Source organism: Cervus elaphus, chromosome 23, assembly GCF_910594005.1.
Source record: "Cervus elaphus chromosome 23, mCerEla1.1, whole genome shotgun sequence".
NCBI classification, from domain to species: Eukaryota; Metazoa; Chordata; class Mammalia; order Artiodactyla; family Cervidae; genus Cervus; species Cervus elaphus.
This window is the reverse complement of record NC_057837.1, coordinates 3,880,935-3,896,053: the sequence shown is the minus strand read 5'-3', so window position 1 is coordinate 3,896,053 and position 15,119 is coordinate 3,880,935. Positions and strand designations below refer to the sequence as shown.

General features: G+C 44.7%; 1 protein-coding gene across 1 annotated transcript in view; it reads right to left on the bottom strand.

Moving 5' to 3' along the window:
• The window catches only part of LOC122682202 (SLX4 interacting protein), a 206,562-nt gene that overhangs the window by 57,675 nt on the left and 133,768 nt on the right, over window positions 1-15,119 (bottom strand). The window contains 2 exon segments of the mRNA XM_043885050.1: window positions 9,772-9,892; window positions 14,055-14,144. Coding sequence (XP_043740985.1) covers window positions 9,772-9,892; window positions 14,055-14,144 — 211 coding nt within the window.

The window sequence follows — 15,119 nt, the reverse complement described above, 5'->3', positions numbered from 1 at the left end:
CCCTCGGGGCCTGCAACGGTTTACCAGGGCATTTGCACAGTGAGAAAACTTTCCCGGGTGGCTCGTGGTAAAGAATCTACCTGCCAAAGCAGGAGACACAGGTTCGATCTCTGGGTCAGGAAGATCCCCTGGAGAAGGAAATGGCGACCCACTCCAGTATTCTTCCCTGGGAAATCCCATGGACAGAGAAGCCTGGCAGGCTATGGTCCAGGAGGTCACAAAGAGTCCACTCGGACATGACTGAGCGACTAAACACAACGGTGAAAAAGGGAAATATCAGAGCTTTTGAGGATGACTAGACACTGGCTCTGAAACAGTGCTAATTCTTGGGGTTTCTGATTGCCACTGGAACCCATCAGAGGGGGATAGCAGAAACTGGCTTTAGGTCATCTCACAAAGGGCCCAGCAGCTCTGTGAAAATGTCTTCTCAGCTGCTGAGTGTAAGATTGGAAAAGATTTACTCTGCAATGGACAGAAAGGCTGGGACAGGGACATCTTGGGGAAAGTTAGACAGCGTGTGAGAATATCTGGATCTGATGTGAACATTCTCTGAAAAGCCCCAGTAAGAGGATCTCATAATAAGCTGGACCAGATGACCTGCCCCAAGGGCGCTGGCCAGCCTCTTCTCACAGGTGCCAAAGTGGCTGCTCCAGGATTCATAAGGGAGGTGGCCACAGTGGCAAGGATGAATATTACACTTGGGCTCAACAACAAGGACTTAACTGTGCTGAGGCTGAGCCCTGCCAAATGCAATTAATCTGAGACTGCCCACCAACTCCACATGGCAGGAGATGGCCAGCCATGCAGGGTAAATTACATTAGACCTCTTCCATCACAGAGGTGGCAATAGTTTATCTTCATTGGAATGGACCCTTATTCAGGATATGGATGTACACTCCAAGTCTGCCATGTTTCTGCCATGTGGGTGGGGTTCCTGAAGGTCTCACTCACCATCACCAGTGCAGTGCTTCTGACCAAGAAACTCATTTTATAAAATAATGCACTGGGTTCACAAAGTTCAGTGGTCCTACCAAGCAAGTAAGCCAGGCTCAAACAGAGCTGGCCTTATATGATGGCAGAAAGGTCTAGTGAAAATTCACTTGTGATACAAACTGCAGGCAGGAAAGCTTGTGGAACTAGGGAAAGTTCTAAAAGATGCATGATGTGCTCTGAGCAGCAGAACACCATGTTTCCCTGGCTAGAACACATAGTTCCCAGAACCAAGGAGTGGAAGTGGGAAGTGACCACCTCAGCAAAACGTTGCCTTTCCATCCCCATGATTCTGCTGCTTTAGTACTCAAGGAAACACCAGAATAGAGAAGATGATATGAAAGATCAGGCTGAAAGCTCAAAGTGCCATGCAATTATTTCAGGTTCCTTATGCCGTTAGACAAACAGACCAAAGTGGGGTTGAAATGTTAGCCCATGGTATACAAGAGGAGCAACAAGGTATACAGGTAACATACAAGGAATATAATGGGCTTGACCAAGCAGAGTGCATCCAGTGCTAAAAGTTAACAAAAACTAAACATCTTCTTCTGCTTCATTGACTACGCTAAAGTCTCTGACTGTGTGGATCACAACAAACTGTGGAAACTTCTTCAAGAGATAGGAATACCAGACCACTTTACCTGCCTCCTGAGAAATCTCTATGCAGGTCAAGAAGCAACAGTTAGAACTGGAAATGGGACAACAGACTGCTTCCAAATTGGCAAAGGAGTACGTCAAGGCTGTATATTGTCACTTTGGTTATTTAACTTACATGCAGAGTACATCATGTGAAATGCTAGGCTGGATGAAGCACAAGCTAGAATCAAGACTGCAGGGAGAAACATCAATAACCTCAGATATGGAGATGACACCACCCTTAGGACAGGAAGTGAAGAAGAACTAAAGAGCCTCTTGATGAAAGTGAAAGAGGAGAGTGAAAAAGTTGGCTTAAAGCTCAACATTCAAAAAACTAAGATCATGGCATCTGGTCCCATCACTTCATGGCAAATAGATGGGGAAACAATGGAAACAGTGAGAGACTTTGTTTTCTTGGCCTCCAAAATCAGCAAATGGTGACGGCAGCCATGAAATTAAAAGACGCCTGCTCCTTGAAGAAAAGCTATGACCAACCTAGACAGCATATTAAAAAGCAGAGACAATATTTTGCCAACAAAGGTCCATCTAGTCAAAGCTATGGTTTTTCCAGTAGTCATGTATGGATGTGAGAGTTGGACCATAAAGAAGGCTGAGGGCCAAAGAATTGATGCTTTTGAACTGTGGTGTTGGAGAAGACTCTTGAGAGTCCCTTGAACTGCAAGGAAATCAAACCAATCAATCCTAAAGGAAATCAGTTCCGAATATTAATTGGAAGGACTGATGCTGAAGATCCAATACTTTGGCCACCTGATGCAAAGAGCTGCCTCATTAGAATAGACCCTGATGCTGGGAAAGATTGAAAGCAGGAGGAGAAGGGGATGACAGGATGAGATGGATGGATCACCGACTCAATGGACATGAGTTTGAGCAAGCTTTGGGAGTTGGTGATGGACAGGGAGGCCTGGTGTGCTGCAGTGCGTGAGGTTGCAAAGAGTCAGACACGACTGAGCAACTGAAAAACAACAAATGGCAGCCTCAGAAAGGCAGGACCACTGAGGGCTCAAACCCCTTAGGAAGGAAGCTGTCAGTCACCTTGCCAAGTAAAGAATCCTGATCAGCTGAATTACTGGCTAAAGACAAAGGGAATATGAAATAAATTTACAAGAAAGAAGTTGTAACCACCAACTATTTATTTCATGTAACTGACCACAGAAGTTAGAATGGTAGCATCTTCCTAAACTGTCTTCCTTGCTCCACCACATATATATTTACATATTAAGTAAGTTTTTTGGCTTTTTATTCAAGGTATGTTGGCAATAGTTAGCTTCATCATTTAACCAATAAATAAAACAATATGGGTTCTGAATGACGGGAAAGAGGAATAAACATCACACAGAAATCTCGGGTGTGGAGCTCGGATGTGAGACTTGGCTTCTCTTTCTTGGAGAAGGTCCTGAGCATATTTCACCTGTAGTTGGGAGAGCTGTGTTCTTGCAAAAGCTCATCACTGTTCGGAAGTTTATGGAAGAAGGAAGCCAACAGAAAACCTTCAGTGGACATCGCTAACTCGTTTCCACCCTCCCAAAACTTCTGGCCATCTCCCTGTGCTTTGGTAACTTCCCACACTTTGTTAAGTCCCACTTTTTCAAGGTGAAAGCAGTGAAGCATTTCATGCTCCCTGGCTCATGGTAACCAGGATGCGGCCGTGGGATCTGTGGTGAGCTCAGAGAAGAACAGCGCCGCGGCCACGGGCCAGGCTACCATGCTCCTGCAGGCTCAGTCCTGAGCTTTGCAGATGGCACCTGAAAGGGCTCATGGACCAAAGCCATCCTCCCCCATCTTGTTTAAAACATAAGATTCTTTTTTTTTTTAACTTGGCTGTGTTGGTTGGGTCTTAGTTGCAGCACTCGGGGTCTCTCACTGCGGCCTGCAGGATTCTCTCTAGTTGTGGCTCGAGGGCTTCAGTTGCCCTGTGGGACATGGGATCTTAGTTACCCGACAGGGGATTGAACTTGTGGCCCTGCATTGAAAGGCAGATTCTTAACCACTGAAACCACCAGGGAAGTTCCACCCCTCATCCTGAGGCTGAGGCTGCCTGGCTTTCCCACAGGTAGATCCTGTGAACTATCTATAGTATCTTTAATCATCAGCTTCTCCACTGAAGAGCCAGACTGATGCCAGCTAGTCTCAAGGAGAAATGAAATTAAATAAAGCCTATCCCTGGTGGCTCAGACGGTAACGCATCTGCCTGCAATGTGAGAGACCCGGGTTCGATCCATGGGTTGGGAAGATCCCTGGAGAAGAAAGTGGCAACACACTCCAGTACTCTTGCCTGGAGAATCTCAAGGACAGAAGAGCCTGGCAGGCCACAGTCCACGGGGTCACAGAGATTCAGACGTGACTGAGTGACTTCACTTTCACTTTTCTTTTCATTAGGCAACTAAGGCTCCTGACCGCAAAATCTTTAAGCTGAAGACGATCACATTTTTGTTTTCAAAACGTCATTTTAGAAGCAGTTTGGAAGCGAGATGTGGATGAACTGAAAGGGGAATCAGGAGGTTGTGGTAGTGATTCAAGAGCTGATTAAGTAAGGCCATGACCAGGAAGTGACACTGAGAAAAAGTGAAAAACTTGAAAAAGGTGAATGACCCAGCATAAAGGTAAGCATTGGCTGCAAACACACAACTCAGTAACAAACACATAAAACCTGAAAGATAAAAATCAGAGGGCAAGGCACTTTTTTTTCTTTTATTTTTGGCCTGTCAGACTGGCAAAAATAAAAAAATACGGGTAACACCCAATATTGGCAAGGTTGAGAGGAAAAATATTAATGAGGTGGAGTTGACAGAAATAGACAGTTAAGTCTTAAAAAGAAAACTTTCTTCCAACGTTAATTTTACTAAGTCAACTGAAGTTATTCCAGGTGACTTAAGAAGGATGACGCTGTTGGCAAATGTCTATGCTATGCTGTTTGCTGACGAGTTTTTGTCAGTAGTCTCTGTATTCCTCAGTATTTGATGATTAAGGAAATGGCCCCAAAGTCATTTATGTTAGTTTTTAATAAGGATAACTTAGAGCATGAAACTCAGAGCATGAAACATATTAATTTTTTTAGAGCAATCAGCAAAGTTAGCAGCCTGCTGACTTCAGTTCACCCAGCATCATGTGTTAAGTGTCTACCCCAGGATGAAGCACAATATCATTACTCAGATCTGGAAATAAGAAAGGCAAGAAACTCATGTGCATGAGAGAAGACAGCCAATTTACACAAAAGCAAAAACCACACAACTTTCACCCAAGCCACCAAGACAGTCAAAGCAACTCTGTTTTCAGGGCACACGAGACGCAGGGTGGAACACTGAGGAGGGAACAGGCAAGGCTCTCCTTACAGCTCGGGGCTTTGAACGCGCTTCTGAATAGAGGTATTTAAGGTAAGACTCGGGAGCAGCCGAGCGATGCTGATGATAAGCAGCCTGGATGGGCGCATCACCGTGTGTGCCCACTTCGTCCTGGCAGGCGAACCTCGCCCAGGAGATGATGAGCCTTGGCCCCTGTGGAAGGCAGCCTTGGGGAGAAAAGGGTGGACAGCACTCTGACCTTTTAGAAATGAACAGTTTGCAAAGAGGTGAAGCAGAGTTATCTGTTTCTGCTCTCGAGTTAAGCAGCATGGAAATCTGAAGAAAAAAAAAAAAAGGCTGTGGGGTGACAACCCCTCAATCTTTACCACCAAAGAGGGAGAAATGAAATCACAGGTAAAATGATTACATCACAGTCATAATACAGTGGCCAACGTTATAAAGTGCTGTGAGCAAGGAGGACAGGAAACTGAGGGAGACTTTGGAGGAGTATTTGAGTCAGGTCTTAAAAGCTGCATAACAGGAGCTTTCTGGACAAAAGAGAAACCTGAAAATGTAAAGGCACAGAGGTTTGCAGGAAATAGAAAAGGGAGCCGCAGGAGAAGACAGGGCAGGAGAGGTGAGTTACGGCAGGCTTGGCCTTCCTGGGAAGAGGAAAGCTATATCCATGCATGTAACTCGTCACCTGGACAAACAGCTCTTAACAACCAGAAAATGTGCTATGGATCATAAAAGAGGCAGAACCTGTTTTCAGCCGACTGACCCATTTGCAGAGATGAACATGAATCAAATGGTGTGAACCAAAGCACAGGGTGCTCGCGGGCCTGGCGCCTGGGGGCTGCGGACGAGGATGCGCTTCCCCAGGGAGGAGAGCGGCAGGAGGCAGAGGGGCGGGGAGGGCCGGCGCCGGCTCGGGCGCAGGCCCCCGGAGGAGTGCCAGAGAGGGACCGAGGCTGTGTGCCGCAGCAGAGATGAGGCTGGAGAGGCGGTCACCTCGGAGTACCGGCCTGCACCCTGGAGCCCGGGGGAAATCCCGAAGGGCTCTGTACGCAAGACGAGGCTGTGACGGGAAGGCCTCACCCTAACTCGAGTGCTGACCGCAGGGGGCGCGTCAGCCGGCGCGGACGCAGGGGCACCAGCGAGGGGGCGGCTGCCGGCGTCCAGTGTCCAGCGGGGCGGGGCCGAGGGCTGGCCGGAGGCAGCAGAGAGGGGGCCACCTAAGGTGGGGGCTACTGAAGGCGTGCTCGGAGGCCATCTGTCCCCAGAAGCAGAAAGAAGGAAGACGGGCTGTCACGCTGAGGTGACTTTCCAAGAGGGATACTCCACACAGCCTTTCCACCCAAGAGTGAGCAGCACTTGCATCAGCAGCCCCTGCCTCCCTCCAGCCATCAACCACACAACTAATCCCCGACAGGGAAGCCTGGCATTCATCCCACAAGTGCACTTCAGAGGCTCCAGAAGGCAAAAAGAGGTTTCGTGTTTGTAGTTGTATGCTAAATAAACCAAGCCAGAGGCAAATTACTTGCAATATCTATATCACATGAAGTATGAATATCCTTAGTTAATGAGCTCTTACAAACCAATACAAGTATGAACATGAAACAGAAATATTAGGATTTCCCTGGTGGTGCAGTACTTAAGAATCCTCACAATGCAGGGGATGTGGGCTCTAGCCCTGGTTGGGGAACTAAGATCCCACATGCAAAGGAGCAACTAAGTCCAACTACTGAGCCCACACAGCACAGCTGGAGAGTCTGAGCACCACCAGGAAAAGCTGCACATGATGCAACGAGGACGCTTCATGCTGCAGCTGAGACCTGACACAGTCAAATAACAAACAGACACACATTATAAAGAAACTGAAGTGTGCAAATATCTAGATCATCAGGATGTCCACTGTCCACTGTTTACAACAGCAAAAGTACTAGATTCAACCCAAAAGTCCCAATGACAAATGAGACTGTGGACACTTGATGGACTTCTATGTAGTTATTAAAAATAGTGATGTGGACCTCAAGTGGCCGAAACAAACCTTGAAAAATGGTAACAAAGTTGGAAGCGTCACATTTTTTAATTTCAAAACTTACTACAAAGCTATGGTAATCAAAGCAGTGTGGTACCGGCATAAAGACAGACATACAGACCAACGGAACAGAAGAGAGAGCCCAGAAATAAAGTCTTATAACTGTGGTCAAGTGATTTTCAATAATGATGCAAAGGCCACCCAGTGGGACAAAGGACAGGTTTTTCAACAAATGGCACTGGGAAAACTAGATAGTTAAAGAACAAAGTCAGATCCTGAACTTAAACCATATAAATGATTAACTCAAAATGAATCAAAGGCCTAATTTAAGAGTAGTCTATAAAACTTTTAGAAGAAAAAAACAGGGGAAATCTCCATGACATTGAATCTAGCAATGATTTCATGGATGTGACATCAACTGGTTACATTAAAATTAAAAATGTTTTTGTGTCAAAGGATATTATAAAGATGGTGAAAAGGCTTTGCTTTCTCCATTTCTCTCAGAATGGGAGAAAATATTTGCAAATCATATCTGATAAGAGATTAATATGCACAAAATATAAAGAACTCCTACAACAACCTAATTAAAAAATGGGCCAACAGACAGTTCTCCAAAGATCCACAAATAGTTAATAAATACATGTAAAGATGGTCAGTATCACTAATTATTAAAGAAATGCAAACCAAAATGAGAATGAGACACCACTTCTTATCTATTAAGTTTTAAAAAATGGTGACACATGTGTTTTAAAGGACTTCTATAGGGGCTTCCCTGGTGGCTCAGTGCTAAAGCATCCACCCGCCAACGCAAGAGACGCGGGTCCAGCCCCTGCTCCAGGAGGGTCCCACGTGTCTCAGAGCAAGCACGCCCAGTAGGCCACGCCTACAGAGCCTGTGTGTGTGCCGGAGCACGCGGCCCGCAGCTACCGAGCCCGAGCGCCCGAGGCCCAGGCTCCGCAGCGGGAGAGGCTCCGCAGTGAGGCCTGCGCAGTGCTCCAGTGGGGAGCCCAGCGGCCACTAGGGGAAAGCCCATGCAACACCCGGGACTCGGCACAGCCAAAAGTGAATCAAGGATTTTTATATCACATTAGGTGGAAAAAAACAGGTTACAAAATTTTGAGTAGAGTAAGATCACCTTTCTGGTTTAAAGCAAACATCTTGCCCCCACGAGCCCAAGAAAGGCTTTGGGTTTCATCTTGAGATCAGAACACTGTGACTTCCCCGTCTGGGGGAGAGGCTGGGAGAGTGAGCAGTTAGCGCTTCCCTGAGGAGGAGAGGCGACCAGGGCAGGGGCCACCTGAGAACCGGTGCTGGCCAAGCCATGACCACAGTGGAGCTGGGCTCTCAGAGCTCTCCCTGATGCTTTTCCTTCTCTCTCAGCTACAAAGGGCCACTCACCACATCTACTGCAGCTTCTCCCAAGACTTCAACTGTTCCTAAGCAAAATGCCACAAAGAGTCATCTAATACAATAGTGTTTGGACTGAAAATTCTATTTGTTTGAGGCTCTGTGTTGAGTAAACTCTATCTGCCTCCTTACCAGCTGTACCCAAGTACACGGTGCAGACTGAGTCTGTCTTTAAAGGGGAGGATGTTAACCGTCCTTTCCCTAAAGAACTATTGCATTAGCATAATCTAGTTCACGGCAATGCAATACTGACCTCTGAGGATTAACACGGGTTGACTGTATTTGTGCAACAGAGTGCCATGAAACGCTAACTTGAAAAGTTTAAAAAACACAGCGATGACAGAGTGGAGAGAACACTGGGCTGAGGGGTCAGGCTCTGCCACTTGTCACCCAAGTCCTCCTCCATTGAAAGTGAAAAGGTCAAAGTGAAGTCGCTCAGTCGTGTCCGACTCTTTGCGACCCCATGGACTGCAGCCCACCAGGCTCCTCCGTCCATGGGATTTTCCACGCAAGAGTACTGGAGTGGGTTGCCATTTCCTCCTCCAGGACATCTTCCTGACCCAGGGATCGAACCCAGGTCTCCCGCACTGCAAGCAGACGCTTTACCGTCTGAGTCACCAGGGAAGCCCTTCATTGAACATATCCCCAAATCTCTGCATCAGGCATGGCCTAAGTGTCGGGGGTGAGGAGAGGGGAAGGGAAGATGTCAGATACAGGAGATGATCTTGGTCCTCAAGAAGATGACATTTTATTCAGGCAATCCCCTAACCTCACAATCCTCTGCTTCTTCACCCATAACTCAAAGATGTTACCATTCTCAGGGTAACAGGGTATTAGGGTAGGGGGTTGGGATATTCCAGCTTCAGTGCACTTGGCATTTGGGGGACACTGCCTGGTTGGGAGGGGGGCTGCCCTGTGCACTGTAGGATATTTAGTGGCATTCCTGGCCCCTACCCACCAGGGGCCAACAGCTCTCGACCTTGGCTTCCACCCCAGTTATGGCAATCCAGACTGTCACAGACATTATCAAATGTCCCCTGGGGCAGAACCACCCCCAGCTGAGAACCTCTGAGATAGTGACATATATGAAAGCATTTAGAAAAGCATAAAGTCCCAAATCAAGTATTACTTGTTAAAAAAAAAAAATCCTTTAAAGAATTTATAGTTTCCTTAGGAATGTTGTGTTTTCTATTTTTATATATTTTGCCTACCATTAAAAGCCCTTTAGGGCTTTTTGGTTAATTTTCTTTACCCAAACAAAGCATCTTCATTAGGCTATATTTTTAAAATGTATCACTACACAAAAACACAACTCTGACTCTGACAGTCAGAGTCAAACATAATTGCCATTTCTACAAAGCAGAAATTTTATCCGAAATCAAAGTAGTTCATGCCTACCTTTTAAGGACAAGGGATTGGATCTTGTGAATTCTGTATCTGATGGTCTGTGCTGTTTACGAACTTGTAAGTACTCCTTCACTCTTGAATCAATGGTTTCTTTTAACAGTAAACAGACTTCCTAAAGTAAATTAAAAAATTACATATAATTTTCTAATTTAATGCAGTGCAAAAATTCAGTATCATGCATATGAAAAAGCCAAAATCGAACATTTCATTTTGTTTGCTTTTTAATTTAGCTATGAATAAAGGCATTTACATGTGTTCATGGGTAATGCTGCAGATTTAAATTTGCCACTAAGCTTTGCTTGAAACCATGATGCTGGCTTACTCTGTGATCTAAGAAATATATTTGGCCTCTCTTCACTTCTCTCTGCCTCAGTTTCATATTTCTAAAAGGAAGATAACAACACCAACGTAAAAATCAGGGCAAGGAGTGACAAAATCAGAGAGGGAAAAGCTGTTTTCATGTAAATTTCAACCAGTGGGATTATGACAAGTAGAAGACAGAGCAGAGCCAGCTCTGGCTACAAGCGGGAGCCCCAGAGACGGGCCCACTTGCCAGGGACTGCAGACTGGGAGGAGTCAAAGAGTCAGGGCACAGTCAGAGGGACCGCCAGCCAGCCAGAAGGGGCAGCACCTTGAGGTTTCACGCTGGGACACATGGCACAGTGTCACCAGATTTTCTGGTTTAAGAGGAACTAGAGACAGTGATTTTTACACAAAAATTTCCTACTTTTAAAACTTGGTTCAAAAAAACTTTAGTATCTAACCACCATAATTCATTAGTTTCTGGGGTTTACAAATCTATTGAAAAGCAACAGCACTGATGGTGAGTTGAACAGAGAACTGGAAATCAATAGTCTGATTTTCTTCCGTAGGCTTGTTGATGATATTGTATAAGCTTCTGTGAAAACTGCTCTCTATTCACCTATTCACAGTAAAAAATAATTTAACTTCTTATATTGCTCAAAAGTAAATTAATATTTATTAGGCAACAGAAAAACATGGTTTTAATTGAATGTCAACATCCCAAATTTGTACTGTTTTTAACATATCAGTGTTACTTATAAAAAAGAAAAATAAAACTTAAAGCCTAACTGTACAATGGGATGACACTACTCACGTTAGCTATAATATCAGAAAAATGTAATCTGATGTGGGGAAAGGGAAAATAAAATTGCTCCCAAATCTAAATTTCTTAACCCAGATTGAGAACTGGTGTGTAAGGATGGGTAATTCTGGTTCAGTTCCCAAGGACTCTGCAGAAGGTTCGAGTTTCCAGGTCACCTCAAACCTGTTTCACTGGTTTCTCGCAATGCCATCTCATGTTGATCTCTTAGAATCTTCATAAATTAAAACAAGGACAGAGCTGTAAGCTGCGCTGAAGGGCAACGAGAGCCAAGCTTTTCTTTTGTTGCAAATACACGTACTCCTCAAACAGTATAGAAAACACTTGACTTAATTTACAAACATGAGTTTCTCAGTAAAATACAAACCCTGGTCTCCTCCTTCCTGATCTCATTTTGCATCCCAAAGATGCAGCGCCTTGTGGAATACAGAGGTATTCATTTACAGTTGAAGGTTTTGGCATTGTTCGTGCAACAGAAAGGCAGCCTTGCTCATACTGTTGTTTTAACAATTAAAGAATTTTGCTTCATATGCAGGGTTCAATGATGACTGAGCTAGAAAATATGTGAAAGACATACATGGAAACAAGGATTGTTAAAATTTGGCCATAAATGCCCTATAAGGCCAGAACTAAAAATAGGAGGACAAAAATAAAGCCAAGGCCCATATACACAAACTCTCTCCCTGCAGTTACGGGGTTTTCCTTCCATGAGTCAGGTTTGACAAATGGAAGGTGGATTGTGTGTGCTGTATCAAGGTCCCCTAGTCACTGACCACAGCACACTTGGCGAAGCACTGCTCTCTTCAGAACCAGGGCAAGACAAGGAAAGACAAACTCCCACCTAAACACGAGGGGCAGCAGGAAGACCAATCAATGAGCAAGAGAGAGCTGTACCCGACATCTCCAGGCTACCAGGGGTTCACGTGTGCCTCCCAGGTTTACAAGGGGAGCAGTCCGAGTTCAACTGTTTGGTACAAGGACTACTCAGGCTGGACTCAGAATAAACACATGCTTAACACATGTGATGAGGTCCTTTTTCTGAAAAGGAACAGGATATTCTTAAGACTTTCACTACTCAAAGTGACTGGTAAAATGCAATCACACTGATTGCTCATGAAATCCCCATCTTGAGATGATCTGATGATTTAAAAAAGATAAAAGTCCTGGGACACTGAACATAGGTTAAGTCACATCCTCAACTAGCCTTTCTCTTTTCTTAAACACACACACATTACCCCAGATCCATGTTAACGTCAGCGAGCATACTCTGAAGAGGCAGCGTGAGGTAGAGGCCGCAGAGCGTCTCCTTGGCTTTGTGCGGAGAGCCCGCTCACGGCCCACGGCGGAGCCCTGCAGGCCCAGCGCGCGGAGTCCCTTCGCTAAGGCACGCCCTGCGGCCGACAGCGGCGCAGGCAGGGCAGCACAGCTGCGTGTGGCTCCCTGGAAAAGCCTGGGCTCACGCTCTGGCTGGGAGTGAGTCACGTACTCACAGATTTATTGTAAAGCCTTCCAAACCAACTGACTCTTGGCAAAACTGACAGCGTGTCAACACAAAAGGTCTAAGGCTGAGGCGGCAGAGTTGGGAGAGAATGGAGGAAAATCTGGGCCTGGAATGGTGGATTCTAGGATGCTGCTAATGTAAGTTAAACTTCTTGGGTGAGGTCCCCACGGGTGCATATTGGTCACTCTGGGGGGATGAATTAACTGTTTTGAATCATGGGGACATATGTTGAGAAGCCAAAGGTTGGAATGACATGAAGGTGGACTGGAGGAGCAGGCAATGGCCTATCAAACATGAAGTCCTGCAGAGCATGGTCCAGGGCTATTTACCTGAATGATAATGTCAACACCTCATGCCACTAGCATGATAAATCCCATCACACAGAACTCTGTGCCTTTCTGCTCCCAGTTTCAGGTCACTGGGTATCCTTAGCAAAAATTAGGACAACATAGTCCTAATAATATTATCCTTTGACTGAAAATATATTACTTATAAATTTTCTTTTGGGAGATTTCTAGTTATCTCCAAAAGCTGACTGAAAACAGTTATCACAGTAAAGGGGTAAAAAAGTGGTACTAAAAAGTACCACCATCACTAGATTTTTCTCCATATATCACCTTGTAATAAAATTTATTTCTAGCTCTAAAAAGCTATTGGGACCAACAAATATCATGGACGATACCAAGGGCTGTTACATTTGGAAAGTTATGTAAAAGCCACAGGCTCACTATCCGGCTCGCTCATAAAGAGGGGTCTGGAGAAGGAAGCCAAGCATGTGACGAGAGCTGGGGCACCTTCTTGCCTTTGCCACAGCAGTGCCTGGTGGGACCTCAGAAACTGAGAGCTGAGAGTGACTCAGCCAGCCAGGGTCTGGGAGGAGCCTTCATCCACAGAGGAGGTGGCTGAGGTCCAACACCACAATCCTGTCATCCAGCCATTTGCTTTACTGACCGACCACCTGCTTAGCCACTGGCCGCTGTAAGAGGGCTGTTGCCAGCCATCCCGATACTTCTGCCAAAGGACCATGTGGTACAGAAGATTCCAGACAGGTGAGAGAAACCAGCCTGTGTCAGCCCCACTCCTGCTCCAGGGGCTGGGCCCATCCATTACGACCAGTGAGGATTACAATCCCTGCTTACCTGGAAAAGTCACTTTAACTTCTTCGTCGTCGTCTTTTTTTTTTTTTTTTTAAATAAAAAGAACCTTTCCCTTCAAACAAAGAGGTGGAGAATTTCTGGTTTAAATACTAGAATGGCAATTGAAATATATGAAATAGATGGATGTCTCAGTTTCTGAAGGAACAACAACAGAAAAAGCAGGCATATGTCTGTTGTGGGAAAGACAATTCTTCTTCAAGGATTAAATAGCACTCAAGATTTACTGTCCATTAATGAAAATAAGAGCTGGGAAAAAAGCTAATGTTCCTTTTAAGAGCAGCTCCTTGCATTTAAAATAGTGAAAAGTTTTAAGGACCTACTGTATAGCACAGCGAACTAACTATATTCAGTATCAAGTAATAATCTATAATGGAAAAGAATCTGAAAAGAATATACGTGTGTGTGTGTATAACTGAATCACTTGTTGTACACCTGAAACATGGTAAATCAATGACATTTCAATTTAAAAAAATAATGAAAAGTTTCCTGGTACCTCTTTTTTCTGTTCAGAAAACCAGCTAGTATCTCTGCTTGAACCTTGCGGCAATACGTGAAGATCCACCAGGACAGCAAAGTTCCCACACTGAAAGACATTAATGAGAGACTTAGCTCACACCCAGTGAACAATGAGAGAAAAGCTCACAAATTCCTACGTGGTTGCTCATGATGAAATGGCAGCTAAGTTCACTGCTGGACAGAGACGTTAATATGGGGTATGACAGAACTCATAACTTGTTGCTTTTTGCAATTTTAATATTTATTATAGAAATGCCAGGGAGAAATTTAATTTTAATTAGGACAGGAAAGAGAAAATACCTATCTCTGCACTATAGCTTGACGGAGGATGCCCAGAAATTCAGCAGTAACACTGAGAAGAGTTAAAAAGGTCAGCGCCAGGTAGGCTGCAGAAAAGGAGTCCGGCAGACACACACAGGGAGATTCCTTTTTCCAGGTGGGAGAGAGCAGACAGAAGTAACTGCATTATCAGGCCAACAAAAGGACTGGTCAGGACCATACATCTTGGAGTAGAAATAGAAGCACAGACGGATGAAAACAAGCAAGGTAGATGCTGAATGACAGTATCAAAACTAAATAAGTTTCACTAAATTATGCCTTAAATCTGCATAAAACCAGTCTTTCTTTTTCTATAGGCTAGTGCTATCTAGTACTGTGGAAGAAATGAAAACATCTCTATCTGCACTGATAAATAGGGAAGAAAATAGCCTCATGTGTTACTGAGCATTTGAAATGTGGCTTTTGAGACTGAGAAGCTGAATTTTTAATTTTACCTAATTTCAATCTAATTTAAAAAGCCACAGAGCCAGAAGCTCTCTGGCATGGCTACAGATCCTGTAAAAAGATGTAGCTTCATAAAACCTCACACTATGTGAATAAAGTAATTTGAGAATCTCAAGATAAATGGATGAACTAAACTAACTTAGAAAAGTATTGTTGGTTGGTTTATGGCCAGCAGGAGAATTCAATTTTGTAGCCCTTTGGCAAAACAGGTTTTTTTTTTTTTAAATTCTGTGTTATAATTCAATGGTGAAAAAAATGT